The following is a 14,924-nucleotide window of genomic DNA, read 5'->3' on the forward strand; positions in this document are numbered from 1 at the left end:
AGTATTTAAATGATTGGAAAAAGTTGCAATTGTCGTTGTTGGGGAGAATATCAGCGGTAAAAGTGAATGTTCTACCAAAGTTTCTTTTTTTGTTTCAAATGTTACCTATTCTAAAAAAAGATGCAAATTTGGATGAGTGGCAAAAAGGTATTAATAAATTTATCTGGGCTGGGAAAAAAACAAGGGTAAAGTTTAAGATTTTGCAGGATGCCCGAGAAAGAGGTGGGCTTAAAGCACCCAATTTGAAATTATATTATGATGCAGCCACCTTAACTTTGATAAGTGATTGGCTTAATTTAACAAATAAAGATGTTCTTTCTATTGAAGGGTGGGATTTACTGTATGGTTGGCATGCATATTTGATTTTTAATAAGAAGATCAGGCTTTTAAATTACATATTTTAAGGAATGCTTTTCTTCGAGTTTGGAAGAAGTATTATTATAGGTTAAATTATAAAATACCTATTTGGGGGATTCCTGGACATGTAATTGAGGGTGTTTCTAAGGGGATGAATTTTGATAAAATTTCATATAAGGAGTTATTAATTTGGTCAGGCAAAGATTGGCAGTTAAAATCCTTAGACGTATTAAGACAAGAAAACATTTTATACTCATGGTTTCATTACGCACAAATTGTGGGTAGGTGGACAGTAGATAAGAAAGTTGGAATAACATTAGGAGATGAAAATCTGATCGTTCACATTAAAGATCAGAATCATGCTCATATTAAAAGAATTTATGACGAGTTAATAAAATTGGATTCGGAAACAGAGTTAGTAAAAGATTGTATGATTAAATGGGCTCAGAATATCCAGGAACCGATCTTATTGGATCAATGGGATTTTTTCTTGAGGTTATAATTACTATTTATAGATTTTTATAATATTTGATTTATAGTAGATTTGTTTATGTTATTATTATTATTATTTTATTATTATCAATCATCGCACAGTTAGCCAGATGTTCAGACTGGATTTGGCATTTTGTCTACCTATCGAGTCCTTACCCAGGACCTGGGATAGGCAGATGTAGATGTTTGATGGTGTTACAGGTATCGTCGCAGGATGGAAGCAGTTCCTAATAAGGCCGCCTTTTGCAATTGACTAATAGCAAATTTGTCAATGCCTATGGTGTTCAAGCGGTGCTCCAGTTGTTTTGGGATTGCGCCCAAGGAGCCTATGACTATTGGTACTACCCTTGCTTGCTTTTGCCACAGTCTTTCTATTTCTATTTGTAGGTCTTTGTATTTTGTTATCTTCTCCAGTTCTTTCTCTTCTATTCTGCTATCTCCAGGCACTGCCACATCCACTATCCAGACTTTTTTGTCTTTCTTATCGACAATTGTTAAGTCTGGGGTGTTATGTTGCAGGTGCTTGTCTGTTTGAATTCTGAAGTCCCAGAGCAGTTTAATTTTATCATTTTCTATGACTTTCTCTATTTTATGATCCCACCAGTTTTTGCTTACAGGCAAATGATATTTTTTGCAGATCTTCCAATGCACCATTGTTGCTACTTTGTCATGCCGCTGCTTGTAATCAGTCTGTGCAATCTTCTTGCAACAGCTTACCAAGTGGTCCACTGTTTCTTCAGCTTCTTTGCATAGGCGGCACTTACTGTCTGTTGCTGTCTTCTCAATTTTGACTTTGTATGCATTTGTCCTTAAGGCTTGGTCTTGTGCAGCCAGAATTAGTCCCTCGGTCTCTTTCTTCAATTTTCCTGCTCTTAGCCATTGCCAGGTTTTATTATTATCTGCTTTCCCAGCTATTTTTTTCATGTATTGGCCATGTAGTGCTTTGTCTTCCCATGCCTCTATTCTGTTCTTCATTTGGTCTTTCTTGTAGGCCAGTTTTTTATTATTATTTAATAATAAGGCCAATTATTGTTATTATTATTATTTTATTATTATTATTATTAAGTTTAGAGAGAGTTAAGGGTAATGTATGAATTTGTTTATTGTATAGAAATTTTGTTGTTGTTTTATTGTGTTTGTTTTGTTTATAATAACCCTGTATTTTGCTCTGGGAAGTGGGGGGGGAGGGGTGGGGTGGGATTAAGTATATATAGAAATATTAAGGTATGAAATAGATGGAGTAATTTAGAGAGAGGTGCCGCTCCGGTGTTTCCCCTGAACTGTATCCGAAGAGGGATAGAGAGAAGGAGGAGGGAAGGAAGGAAGTTGGATGGGAGGAAGGGGTGAGGGGAGAGAGGAGAGGAGAGGAGAGAGGGAGTAGGAAAGTAAGGAAGGAAGGTTGAGAGGGCGGATGCAGTCGGGGGGAGATAGACGAGCGACACCTAAGGTCTTATTTTAAAGGTATTTCTCTTTTTTTAGTTTTATATATAATGTATGGAAAGTATTATATGTATTGAAAATTCAAATAAAATTTTTAAAAATAAAAAAAATCAAAGATAATAAAAAGTTTCTTTCAACATATAAGCAGCAAGAAAAAAGTCAAGGAAAGAGTCGGTCCAGTAAAGAAAGAAGATGGCAAGGAAGTAACAGGCAGTAGAGAGAAAGCAGAGCTGCTTAACTCATTCTTTGCATCAGTCTTCACACAAAAAGAAACTACCAAATACATAACTGTAAAAGACAGACTAGAAATAATTAAAATAAGCAAGAAAATGGTAAAAGAACACCTGTCTTGTATTCATTAACATATTGATGAATATAAATCACCAGGACCTGATGGATTACATCCCAGAGTTCTGAAGGAGCTGGCAGATGTTATCTCAGAACCACTGTACCATATCTTTAAAAAATCCTGGCACACCAGGGAACTACCAGAGGATTGGAAAAGAGCTGATGTAGTTTCCATCTTCAAAAAAGGGGAAAAAACAGATCCAGGAAACTACAGACCAATCAGCCCAATATCAATACTGGAAAAATAATAAAAACATAGATCTGTGAACATCTAGAAAAAAAGTTATAACTAGTAGCCAGCACAGGTTTGTTAAAAACAGATCATGCCAAACCAGTTTTATTTAATTCTTTGATAAAGTGACTAAATTAGCAAACCAGCGAAATGCTGTGGACAGTATATTTAGATTTTCAGCAAGGCATTTGACTAAATAGACCACAACCTACTTCTTGGTGAATTAGAAAAATGTGAGATAGACAGCATCACCACCAGATGACTGACAAACCATACTCAGTGAGTAATCCTTAATGGTACCATATCTACATGGAAGGAAGGAAACAGTGGGGTACCACAAGGTTCTGTCTTAGGCCCAGTACTCTTCAATATCTTCATAAATGACTTAGATGAGGGAATATTAGTGGAACTCATCAAATTTGCAGATGACACTAAGGTGGCATTTGAAAGTCACTACTTGTCAATTTCATCTACATAAAGCCTCAATTTAACAAATAGGAGGAAAGGAGTGTCCATTAGACCTGATATACCTTAAATGTGAGTGAAATTCTACATATGTTAAAAGAGCAAATGCCATTTTATGCGTGTAATTTTCATTTATATGTAAAAAGGAATAATTGCATAGCATAACAAATGCTTTTTGTTCTCTGCCATTAGGCATTTTAAAATACAGTAAGGCATATTAGTTCCAAATTCTAGAGTAGAAATGTTACAAAAATTGAATGAACAGTTCTCCATTGTTAAACGGGGCAGAATGTTGTTTAATTTAAGTATAAGGAGAGACAGTTGTAATCTATCAATAGAATACTGTGGCACAAAATATGAGATAAAACTTTGGATAATCTGCCCATCATATAATTGATGGGAAACAGTAGAAGTTATTTTTAATTCTAAAAACAGAGAGGAATTTCTGTGAAGATTCTTGTCTCTGTTAGGGTTAACATTTCAGGTTTTTTAATTTTTATGTTACTGATTTTTTTTCTTAGGCTGGATATGGGTACGGCCTGCCAATTTCTCGTCTTTATGCTCGATATTTTCAAGGTGACCTCAAACTATATTCTATGGAAGGAGTGGGTACAGATGCAGTAATCTATCTGAAGGTAATAATGGATTATTGTACGGGAACAATATGGGAAGTTAGTACTCTTACTAACTTTTGAAGTTTTATAGCTGATTATATTTTGGCAAGTGCTTTATTGCTATGCATTTGTAGTAGAAGTCATTCTGATTTATTCAAGATAATATTTTTCCATATTCGGGGAACATTTTTTTTAAGACAAGTTTTATTAGTTTTTTTATTTTTAAAACAAAGTACTCAAGACACACCGTGGTGTTAGGATGGTCAAACATCCGCAGACAAAACATATATACATAATTCAATCAGTACATCAAATATTTCCTCTCTTTTTCCCTTAAGTAACATATTTTATTTAAAATAATCCAATTCTATCTTAAACTTATTCAACCTAAACCTGTTTTTAAAGCTTTATAAATTTACACTATCATAATCAAAGTAACTTTAAGTACAAACATTATCAGTTCGGGTATCCCTTCCAAATATATTCTAATTCTTTAATTTTATCATAGATCTTATTTATTTCTTCTTCCACTAATATCCCTTATTTAAAATAAAATATTAATCTATCCTATACATATCTAATCCATCCATCAATCAATCTCTTTAAACTGACAAAGTCCAACCTTAAATCATTTCAATCCATTTGACAGAATTCTAATTTCATCCAGTTAATATTCATAACTAATCACATCCATGTTATCAAACAAACAGATCATCTTATTAGATTAACTCAACATTACATAATAATTTTCTTACAAATAAACCTATCATTCTAAAAAAAATTAAAAAAACACATTCTTAATCAATTTAATATATATATTCCATTAATCACCCTTTTTTCTCTTACTTTTTAAGCTGAAAAGATAATATCAAACCTTAAATCATTTCAATCCATTGGACATCAAACAAACAAATCATCTTATTAAAAATAATAATTTTCATACCGATAAACACATCAATTCAAAAAGTACATTCTTAGTCAATTTAATATATATCTTCCATTAATCGCCCATTTCTCTTACATCTCACTCATAATCTTAGTCCTTAAATCAGTCCATAATTCTAAATTGCCTTTAATTCATTACATAAAATTTTAAATTTCACTTCTTTTCAGTCTTATTCTGGATTTCTTCTTCTGCCAGGTAGGTTTCCACAACAGAGCTTCCCTTCCAACTGATTTAAGTCTCTCTTTATTGCTTGCAGTATCATTTGAATCCATGTAAACCAGTGGTTCTCAACCTGTGGGTCGGGACCCCATTTGGGGTCGAACGACCATTTCACGGGGGTCGCCAAACAATGCAGTCCGCCATTTTTTTCCCCTTTTCCTTAGCTGTGCTACTCCCTTTTATTCTATTGGCTTTTGAATAGAAAGCCAATAGAGTCTTGAATAGAGTCTAATTCTATTGGCCCGCCAAAAGTCCCATTCTGCAAACGGTGCTGCATCAGTTGAGTAGTCCTCGACTTACGACCGGTTGGGGGTCACGGCATTAAAAAGGTTGAGAACCACTGATGTAAACCATCTTGGCCTTTGCATTGGCCCTCTGTTTCTCTTAACCATAAAATTTTGTTGCTTTGACATTTTAAATCTCAGTCTTTGCTTTTCCTGGTCCTCAAAACCATAGGTGAACTGCTTATCAGGCAAAGTCAATTTCTCTTTATTCTCAGTTAAGTCCTCTTCTTGTGTAGTCTGTTTTATAGAATAATCAGAAATAGTTTGAGAGTCAATTCTGAAGTTTAAAGGAGAGATTCTGGTTTTTAATTTTGTAGTAAACTCTTTCATTATAGCACATATTTCTTCTTTAGCCTCATAAATCTTTTCCAGAATAAGTTTACAATTTAAGTGTGAATGCAGCTCCATTTTAAAAGTTATTCAGCTGGATCAGGTTATCTTTCTCTCTCTCTCTCTCAAAAAAAAAAAACAGTTTGAAAGGCAAACATCTCATCTCCAAATAGTCAACAATTACAATATTAGCTTTTGGCCAGTAGATGTCCTCAGTAAGCTAAAAAATCTTTTTCAAGAGTCATTTTTTTCCTTTCTTTCTATTTTTTAAGGAAAAAGTAGAGAAAGAAATACTCTTCCAATATAAGATAGTAATAGCACTCAGCAAGAAAAAAACTACAACAGCATAAACTGATAATACAGCTCTTAAGAAAAAAATTTTTTTCGTACCACAAAACATGTATAAAAAAGTAGTCTTTAACATTTTGTTTTATTCTGTTGTTCAATGCCTTTCTTCCCAAACAAGTAGAAGCTGCTTTTCCAAGCCAGGGAAATAATTCCAACAGGGCTCTTACAGGCAAAAGAAAAAAGAAAACAAAGTAAAAGGAAAGATAATTCAGGACGGAGAGAGGGAGGAAAGGTCTTACCCAGATTCACCACGGTGGTTCTTTATGCTTAGATGATTTTCTGACTTCAGCTGGCACAGCGAAGTGATCGGCCATTTTACTGACCGATTTTCTTCTCCATCGGCCCTACAGAGTTAGCTCGGACTGTAAGGGGAGCCGCCACTCCACCGCAGCCGAGCAAAAGCTTCCTCGACAGTGGTCGTCCCTCCAGGGCAATTTAAGACCCGCATAAGGATCTACTGGTACAGAGAAAAACAGCCAACGAAGAGCAACAACTCTTCGTATGGCTGAAGCTGCCTGATCCAGTTTTTTGAACCCTTTATTCATAGATAATAAAATGGCCTTTGGAACCAGATTGGTAACTAAGTTCAGTTGTAACATTACTAAATTTTTATCTGTTTATTCTTTCCAATAAAGCTGTTTCTAAATGGAAACGATATAGAAAGCATAATTCCAGCTAATAGAGAATGGAATGTTTCATTATTGAAGCAAACTCCAAATCTGAGTTGGAATATATTATATTGTAGGGCTTCCGTAACTAAGCAGGATTATGTGTCTTTAGTAAGAAGATATAAATCCGCATTCTGCAGTACAAAGAAAAGTACAGAAAGTGAAATAAAGATTGAAAATACAAAATATTAAATAAAATATTCGTTCCATTGAATCTGTATTGAGCATATACACTCTTTCTTCATTTAGGATGATGATCTATCTTTATTGAATTTTCTTGTAACCACTTGGAATTATCTGAAGCATGTTTTTGTTCCTGTTTCTTTTTTTAGGCACTATCAAGTGAATCATTTGAAAGACTACCAGTTTTTAATAAGTCAGCTTGGCGACATTACAAAACCACTCCAGAAGCGGATGATTGGAGTAACCCTAGCAGTGAACCGAGGGATGCTTCCAAGTATAAAGCTAACAGATAATTCATCAACCTTGATACATACTTGCATTCAACAATGCTTTGTTTCAGTTTCCAAACTCCTCTAAATCTATGTAGCCAATTATTTATTTAGAAAGATCTGTTAAGGGATTTGAAATAGCAAGAACAGAGGACTTTGAAGGACTGGCATTATGCATTTTTGGTGTGAGTTTTTGTAATTATTTTGCCAAAATATGCTTGATTACAAGTCATAAATTACAAAGAGGGTTGCACTATGACTGCAGTTAGATTATAAAATTGTATAGTAAAAGGGTACTATTTTGTAAGATCACTTTCTAGTCCTGTGTAATAATTGAAAAAAAATGCTTTGACTTGTTATTTGACAATAATGCCTTGCACAGCAATATAATGCAACAGAAAAAATATTGTGTACTTGAATGTCTGCATAGAAAACTCACATTGCTGCATTTTTATATGGCACTATATATAATCTGTTATCTTTTAAAAAATCCTTATTATGGAGATTTGTCAGATCTTATATCAGTATATGATTTTTGATATTATCAAAAAGTCCTTAAGGCTTTAAATGTTTTCTTTCTAATTCCCAGTTTCAAGAGCCAGTTTATTTAATATTGATTTAGTTTTCAGGGAAAATTAGTAAGACTTTCATTTTGCAGGTATTATCCTGATAAAGTTTTCCTTTTTAGGTTAATAGCTTCAATACTGTAAATGTGGAAACTGCCTCTTCTGCTAGGCCAAACCTATTGATAAATAAGACAATTATGTTTTATAATTGAAGTATTTTCTACTGATCATAAAGAAAAGTAATTTCAAATGTTAGCTTCATAACATCAGATCTTTAATTTACAGTATTAATGTTAATATGTTAGTTTATTAGAGACTGATTTATATTAAAATGAAAATAATTAGCAAAAAGATCATAAAAGGAATGTCAAATATTGTTAGATTAAATATTCAACAGCACACTGACATAAATGTCTAAAAATTGTTTAAGAATTTTTTTTAATGGGAACAGAATAAAGGTGAAAGAGAGGACACATTTCAATTATACTTCCTCTGATATGACTAGAAATAGAATTTTATTTTCAAAGAAGTCAAGTAAGAATTCTTGTAATATTTTTTCACAAAAGCAGTACTAAAGTGAGGAGATCTGCAGAACACACACAAAGAATCTTAGTTATCTTTAGATTGTATCTTTGTCTATATTGTTTTGACAAGAAACTATGAACAAAATTGTAATACAGTTTGTTCTAACACAAAAATAAGGAGAAAGTTTGAATTTTTGCCTATATGGTTAAAAATTACTATGGCAATCTATATTTAGATGTAGAAAGAATCTTAATTCCTAATTAAAATGGAATACCCCAGTTTCAATTGAGGTATCTATAGCTTTGTTTTGAAACTTTTTTGATATACATATTTGTATCTCTAAATATATACATGCATTTTAATGATGTTTATTAATTTTATGCTATTGTCTTCTTTCTGAGCAGTAGAAATCCTTTGCACTCTGAAAAATATCCGTATTAGCTCTGTGTATATTTCCAATAGCTCACAATTTAACTAAAAGGAAAGTAAGCTATAGAGTGATCAACAGAATATTACCATACATCAACTTTTAGAACTCCTCATTTATCTTGTGTATAAAACTGTTAATCTTATTGGGTTAAAGTGTCTTGGCATCTGAAAAACAGGCAGATGTATTAAATTCTTCGTTTTTCATCTCGAAAGGACAAGAATTAAACAATGGTTCAGTCACTATAAGGTATATTCAGATCCCCTTCCAGAAGATTTGGAATGGATACTATTTGATTGAGTGCCATTTTGATATAGTAGTTAAAGTATCAGGCCAGAAACTGAGAGATTGGAAATTCTAGTCCTATTTTAGACACAAAGCCAACTGGGTGACTTGGGCCAGTCACAGTTTCTTGGCACCAGTAAGAAGGCAGTGGCAAACCACTTCCAGAAATCTTGCCAAGAAGACTGCAAGGATTAATTTACACAGTTTCCAAGACTTAATATTAACTTAAAGGCATCCCTGTCGTCCAAACTACTGGATTAAAACTTGTATCTCTATTTTAAATATGACTGTGCCATTTTGATGTGGAGTTATTTTTAAAGATACATTGTTGCCTTCTGGAATTTCTTTTTTATTCCTCAGACTAGCCTGCAGTCCTGGGATTTCCTGAAATATTTTCCCATCCAGGTACTAAATATCTGTGACCCTATTTAGCTTTTCAGGGTCAACTGAGATTGGCTAAAACCTCTCAACTAGCTGTTTAGGTGTTGGCCACTAGGTAGAAAATAAGGCCTAGATCACGGGTGTCAAACTCGTGACGTCACGTGACATGTTGCGATGTATTGCGACTTTTTCCCCATTGCCGGCAATGGGGTGGGCACAGTTTTGGTATGACGAATCCGGCCTGCCGGTCGGCAGTTTGACACCCCTGGCCTAGATAAAAGCAAATTATATGTAGGTGATTCAGTGTTCCTGTCTTCTGTAGTTTCATTTACACTGTTGTGCTCTTATATATGGTCTAAATATGGGCAACTTCTTCCTAAAGACTCAACATTCTAAAATATGTGGTCTAAAATATGGGCAACTTCTTCCTAAAGACTCAACATTCTTGTTTTATACACAGAAGTGTGATTTAAGTGTAAATGCAGCATTGTAATGTTTGGAAGAATTGTAGTGATACTATCTATAGAATCATCTGAAGCCAAATTAGAAATTACATTCAGTTCTATGTCTCTGTTATTATATATGAAAGTAGTATTGGAGTCAAATAGCATCAGGAAGAAAAGCTTCATAAAAATTATTCTAGACTTGTTTCTCTACTAAAATGGCCCTCAAATACTTTTTATCTACATCATTTCCCATATGTTGAGATGCTTGGTTTTAGCAAACAGGATAAAGATTTTCCTGCTGTTTCTTTTTTATTTCAAAAGATTTTTCAAGGATTCTGTGCTTTTTAAAAAATAAATTACAGTGAAATGTCAGTTTCATAAATCAGTTGGGGGGAATGCCTATTAATTTTGCATATCCATCAAAATGCAAATTAAATAATGGCAGATTGAGGCAAATAATGTGATTTGCATCTTTGAGTAAGGATGTCATTACACAAATGATACAAATTGAATGTAAATTTAACTAATTTTTAACTATCTGGAGTATTTTAGATGCAATTGATCTCTTTGTTATTTAGGGAGAAGTAGAGGTGAAAGATATAAATTTAGTCAATTATATCCAAAATCCACTAAATCAAGGTTTTATTGGAATTCCATTGAGAAAGAGAAATGTTAGATTCTCAAACAAATCTTTGTTGGCCATGTCTGATTTATTAAAGGGAGGCAAGTATAGTATGTAATGTGTGATTTCTCTGCAATGCACTTTCTCAAAAATTTGAATGTCTCATTTCTTTATGAGAAATGTTCTGGTAGATGTAGATGCCCTACACTTTGATGCATCTGAATTCAGGCATTTATTTTTTTAAAACACCTGGAATACATTAGTGTCTCAGCAAAGATCGGTTGGGGAGAGAGTGGGGGCAAAAATGTCCAATGCAATCAGTACCTTGTGATATAGAATAGAAATCACAAAAAACGTAGAGTGCTCCTAATGGATAAACTGCTTTCAATTAAAAAACATTGTGCAGTTTTTTTCTCTTCTTTTTTTAGTATTTAAAAAAAAAGTCAAAAAAATTGTGGGACAACAGAGGAGGTTATAAAATGGAACATGAAAAATTTCAGTTTCTTTAAAAAGTATATTTATGTTGAAGGATTGTACAGTAAAAGTCTCATTTGGAAAAAAAAAAACAAGAGATGGCAGTGGTTTTAGTATTAACTTATAGAGACCCTAGGAAGAAAATGACTGGATTCATGTTTGCACTACTTTAGTTTGCTTAACGATCAATAGTTCACATATCACACTAAGCAAAACCAACCAAGTCATCTTCTAGTGTAGCACAATGTGTGGAAGCCACTAAGTTGTTTTATTTCTTTCATGCAGGTAGCAATTAACGGCAGCTCTTGGCTCTTCATCTATCTTGGGATCCTCCTGCTGTAAGAACATCATGCCTCCACCCTTATAGTGTGCTGTAATCCCTCTCTCAAAATAATTTGAAAACCTAGGATCTAACAACATCTTAAAAACTCTTTGCTTCTTGGCTCTTTCCCCTGAAATTGTCCTCAAGCAAGTGTTTCACGGTACTTCACTCATTCCATAGAAATTAGTCTGTTTTTAAATTCATTGATTCTGTTAACCTTAATGGAACTTTGTGTTATTCTATACAACACCTATATGTCACTGTTAGGTAGTTGTGTTTTTATTTGGTTAGAATGGAGCTTCATTTGGTTAGAAAACCTTTTCCTTTCCTAAGAGAAGGAAAAAGTTGTTCATGCACATTTATTAAACATAATCAAATATTAGTTCATTGGTTTAATATGAGAGAGGAAATAGCTCCTTTTGTATGACTCTATGATTTTTAAATTATTTTTAATAGTGAAATAAAAAAGAATAATGTCAGTTGGAAAAAATGGCAATGATTATAAATAAAAAAATATAAAACACCAAAATATATTGTAATGATTAAAATAAAAATAACAAAGAACAATAACAAAAATGTAAAAAGATCTCTATAATATCCATAGGCATTGATGCAAAATTAATCCAGTTCATAAACTTATTAAATATGTCAGATGAAAGTTTATTTCATCTTATTTCAGAACACATAAACTTCTAAAAAGGACAGAAAATTGTATCCTGAACCTAATCCTTAAAAACAGATGGATATGTCTCTTTCCATTTAGATAAAATTATTCTCTTAGCTTTGCCTAGGCTTGATAAAGCCAAAACTCTTAATGAGATAACAACTATACTTCAATAGCACATTAAGTGTTTTAAGGATTTTTTTCTCAGAATTTATTGACATACGTAGTAATTTGAAAACAATATGACATAGCCGAACCAGTTCAGATTATATGAATTAAGGAACCTTCAAATCTTTTTACAGCATTAGCATGAAAAAATCTAATGCCTAACCCTTTTTAAACATTTAAGAATGGTGCAAAAGCATGACATACTTTCTGGTGAATTAATTTTGTTTTTAAATCATAGGAAGTATAGTTTATATTTCTTAACCTTAGAATCCATTGATTCTTCAAAATTGAGTATTCCAGTTTTTCATTCCACAATTCAGGTAAAGAACTGATAACAAACTTTTTTTATCTTTTATTTAAATTGGATTAATGGTTTCCATTAGAATGCTGCTTCTTTTGAGGTTCCTAAAATTTCAGGTAACTCTGCTAATATATTTGGGTTATTTTGCTTAGTAGATCTCTCAATTGCACCAGTATCTATTGATATGTGAATGTTGTAGGAAAGTCATGTTCAAAATGCAGTCTTGCAAAAGTTTTCGAAACAACATTTAGAAGTCAGCCAGATCAAAGTATCGATCTTTTATTTGCCTAAAGTGTTCCATTAAGCTATTTTACCTGCTATTTTCACATTTGGCTATTCTTCAATGTTGAATTCTCATGTGATTAAGGATCAAAACTTAACCACTTAACTGTTAGTAACCAAACGTTTCTGGCAGCTATCAAGGTTAATAACAAAGATCCCTCTTTAATATTTGTGCCCTAAAATTTGCTAGTATTTCAGAGGTGTTCATGTTTACCTCTGTATACCCAAAGAGAGGAATATTCATAGAAGGTTGCATTCTAAACAAATATAGTTGTTAAATGCCTTGTGATATAATTGAAAAATCTGGCAGATTAAAACCAAAATCATAATAAGATAACCTCATTATGGCCAAAGATATTTGAGGAGAATTAACTTGTCATATAAATGTACTCCATAGTATGAATCATTCTTGCAATATTTAACATGTCCACTTTAAAGGCTCATAAAGGTGGAAAAGACCTGCATTCTGACCTTAGAAAACATTTTTGGACCAAGTTGGGAGTGCTTGCCTAGGTAGTTCTGCATTACATAAGAAGCTCACATGAATGTGACAGGATGAAATATACTAGAGAAAGGGATTGCCTTCTCATGGAATTCCAAACACATGGAGCTCTTCATAATCCTCTGTAACATGGTAACATGTTTTAGAAGTCTGGTGTTGCCACATATAAAGTTATTTCACTGTAAATGCTGTATCTCTCCCTTCTCTTCATACTGTGCAATAAAAATACTAAAATGATAATTTATTATTGATTCTTTTTGGGCTATATTTTAGCCATATCTTCTTAAAAAGTAGCTAGGGTTTGGCCAGTTAAATTTACTTTCCAAATTCGACTGCATTCTTTAGCCTGAAGTCATTACTACACATATAGTGTTTTTTTTTTCCAGTTTTTAGCATCCTATTACTGAGTCTGCTTTAGCAGTGTTTACAAAACTCCCATAATCCTTTGAGCATAATTATGCTTACTCTAACTGTTCTTGATTTCTCTAGCTAGACATTTTATCTGAAAGATCCTAGCTCTTTATCTTAGTATCCATCTAAAACAGAGGTACCCAATCTTTTGGGCACGAGGGACCAGTTCCATGGAGAGAGGTTTTTCCATGGACTGGAGGGTGCATGTTTTTGTGTGCTGCCTGCATCCCGCGGATGGGGCTTTGCTTGTTTGTGCAGACCGGTTGCTGGCATGCCGCAATCCAATACTGGTCCACGGACCGGGGGTTGGGGACCCCTGATCTAAAAGGCTGCAGTTGGTGTGATTGATGGTGGTTTGATTGCGGGGGTCATTCTGAACTCTTTGTTAATGACTACCTGCCTCTTTTCAGAAGATATTTTAAGAAAGCAAGCACTGATACATAACATTTTCCCCCTCCTCTCTCTCTCTCTCTCTCTCTCTCTCTCTCTGTGTGTGTGTCTGTGTGTGTGTGTGTGTGAGAGAGAGAGAGAGAGAACCATAGTGCTTTTGTTTGCAATAGAATGGTAATCTGAAACAACAAATCAGAGCCAAAAATATACTGAGTCTGGACAGAGCAGGTTAAAACCATTTACCCACACTAGTAAGTTAAAGTGTCTTTCCCACATTGTCCATTGTACCCATGATTTCAGCTGCATCTTGTGTCCAAGCATAGGGATAGCATAATTTCATTGAATTTTTTGTCACTAGAAGAGAGGGATTATTGCTTGTTGTTATTTTTATATTGGATTTTTATTTTTGTAAGCCACCTGGAGTCACTGAGAGTGAGTTGGGCAGGAATATAAATTTTCTGAAATAAATAAAGAAGGAAATCTATTGTCAATGTTTCAAGACAATTATGGCAGAAGCTGTTGTTCATTGGATGATCTTTTAAGCTAAGCTGTTTCATTTAACTAGATGCATACTTTTATGCCTTTTTTTCCTTGTATTGTGGTGAACCTATGTATGTATATTTCTGTAATCTCTGTGTGTTGCATCTGTGTGTCCTGTTTGTCTGCTCTAAAAAGCCAGGGTAGACTGCATACACTCTGGATCGTGTAACTGGGAGAGAGTAGAGTAGAGTAGAGTAGAGCTGAAAGGGACCATGGAGGTCTTCTAGTCCAACCCTCTGCTCAAGCAGGAGAACCTATATCATTTCAGATAAGTGACTGTCTAGTCTCTTCTTAAAAACTTCCAGTGATGGAGCGACCGTGATTTCTGAAGGCAAGCTGTTCCACTGGTTAATTGTACTCACTGTTAGAAACTTTCTCCTTAATTCCAGGTTGCTTCTCTCTTTGATTAGTTTCCAAAAGGAC

At 33.7% G+C, this 14,924-nt stretch overlaps 1 protein-coding gene across 4 annotated transcripts in view; it reads left to right on the forward strand.

Moving 5' to 3' along the window:
* Positions 1-13,400, forward strand: part of PDK3 (pyruvate dehydrogenase kinase 3) — a 55,576-nt gene extending 42,176 nt beyond the window's left edge. For 3 of the 4 annotated variants that reach the window (XM_039363079.1, XM_039363088.1, XM_039363100.1), the window contains 4 exons: positions 3,856-3,969; positions 7,076-7,200; positions 9,359-9,403; positions 11,207-13,400. In XM_039363079.1, the coding sequence (XP_039219013.1) occupies positions 3,856-3,969; positions 7,076-7,200; positions 9,359-9,386 (267 nt within the window). In that variant the 3' untranslated portion in view covers positions 9,387-9,403; positions 11,207-13,400. The remainder of the gene's footprint in view (positions 1-3,855; positions 3,970-7,075; positions 7,201-9,358; positions 9,404-11,206) is intronic. The other variant, XM_039363093.1, reaches the window with a different exon arrangement.
* The last annotated feature ends 1,524 nt before the right edge of the window (positions 13,401-14,924 follow it).

Source organism: Crotalus tigris, unplaced genomic scaffold (assembly GCF_016545835.1).
Source record: "Crotalus tigris isolate CLP2741 ecotype Arizona unplaced genomic scaffold, ASM1654583v1 scf7180000017589.2436309, whole genome shotgun sequence".
In the NCBI taxonomy this organism is placed as follows: domain Eukaryota; kingdom Metazoa; phylum Chordata; class Lepidosauria; order Squamata; family Viperidae; genus Crotalus; species Crotalus tigris.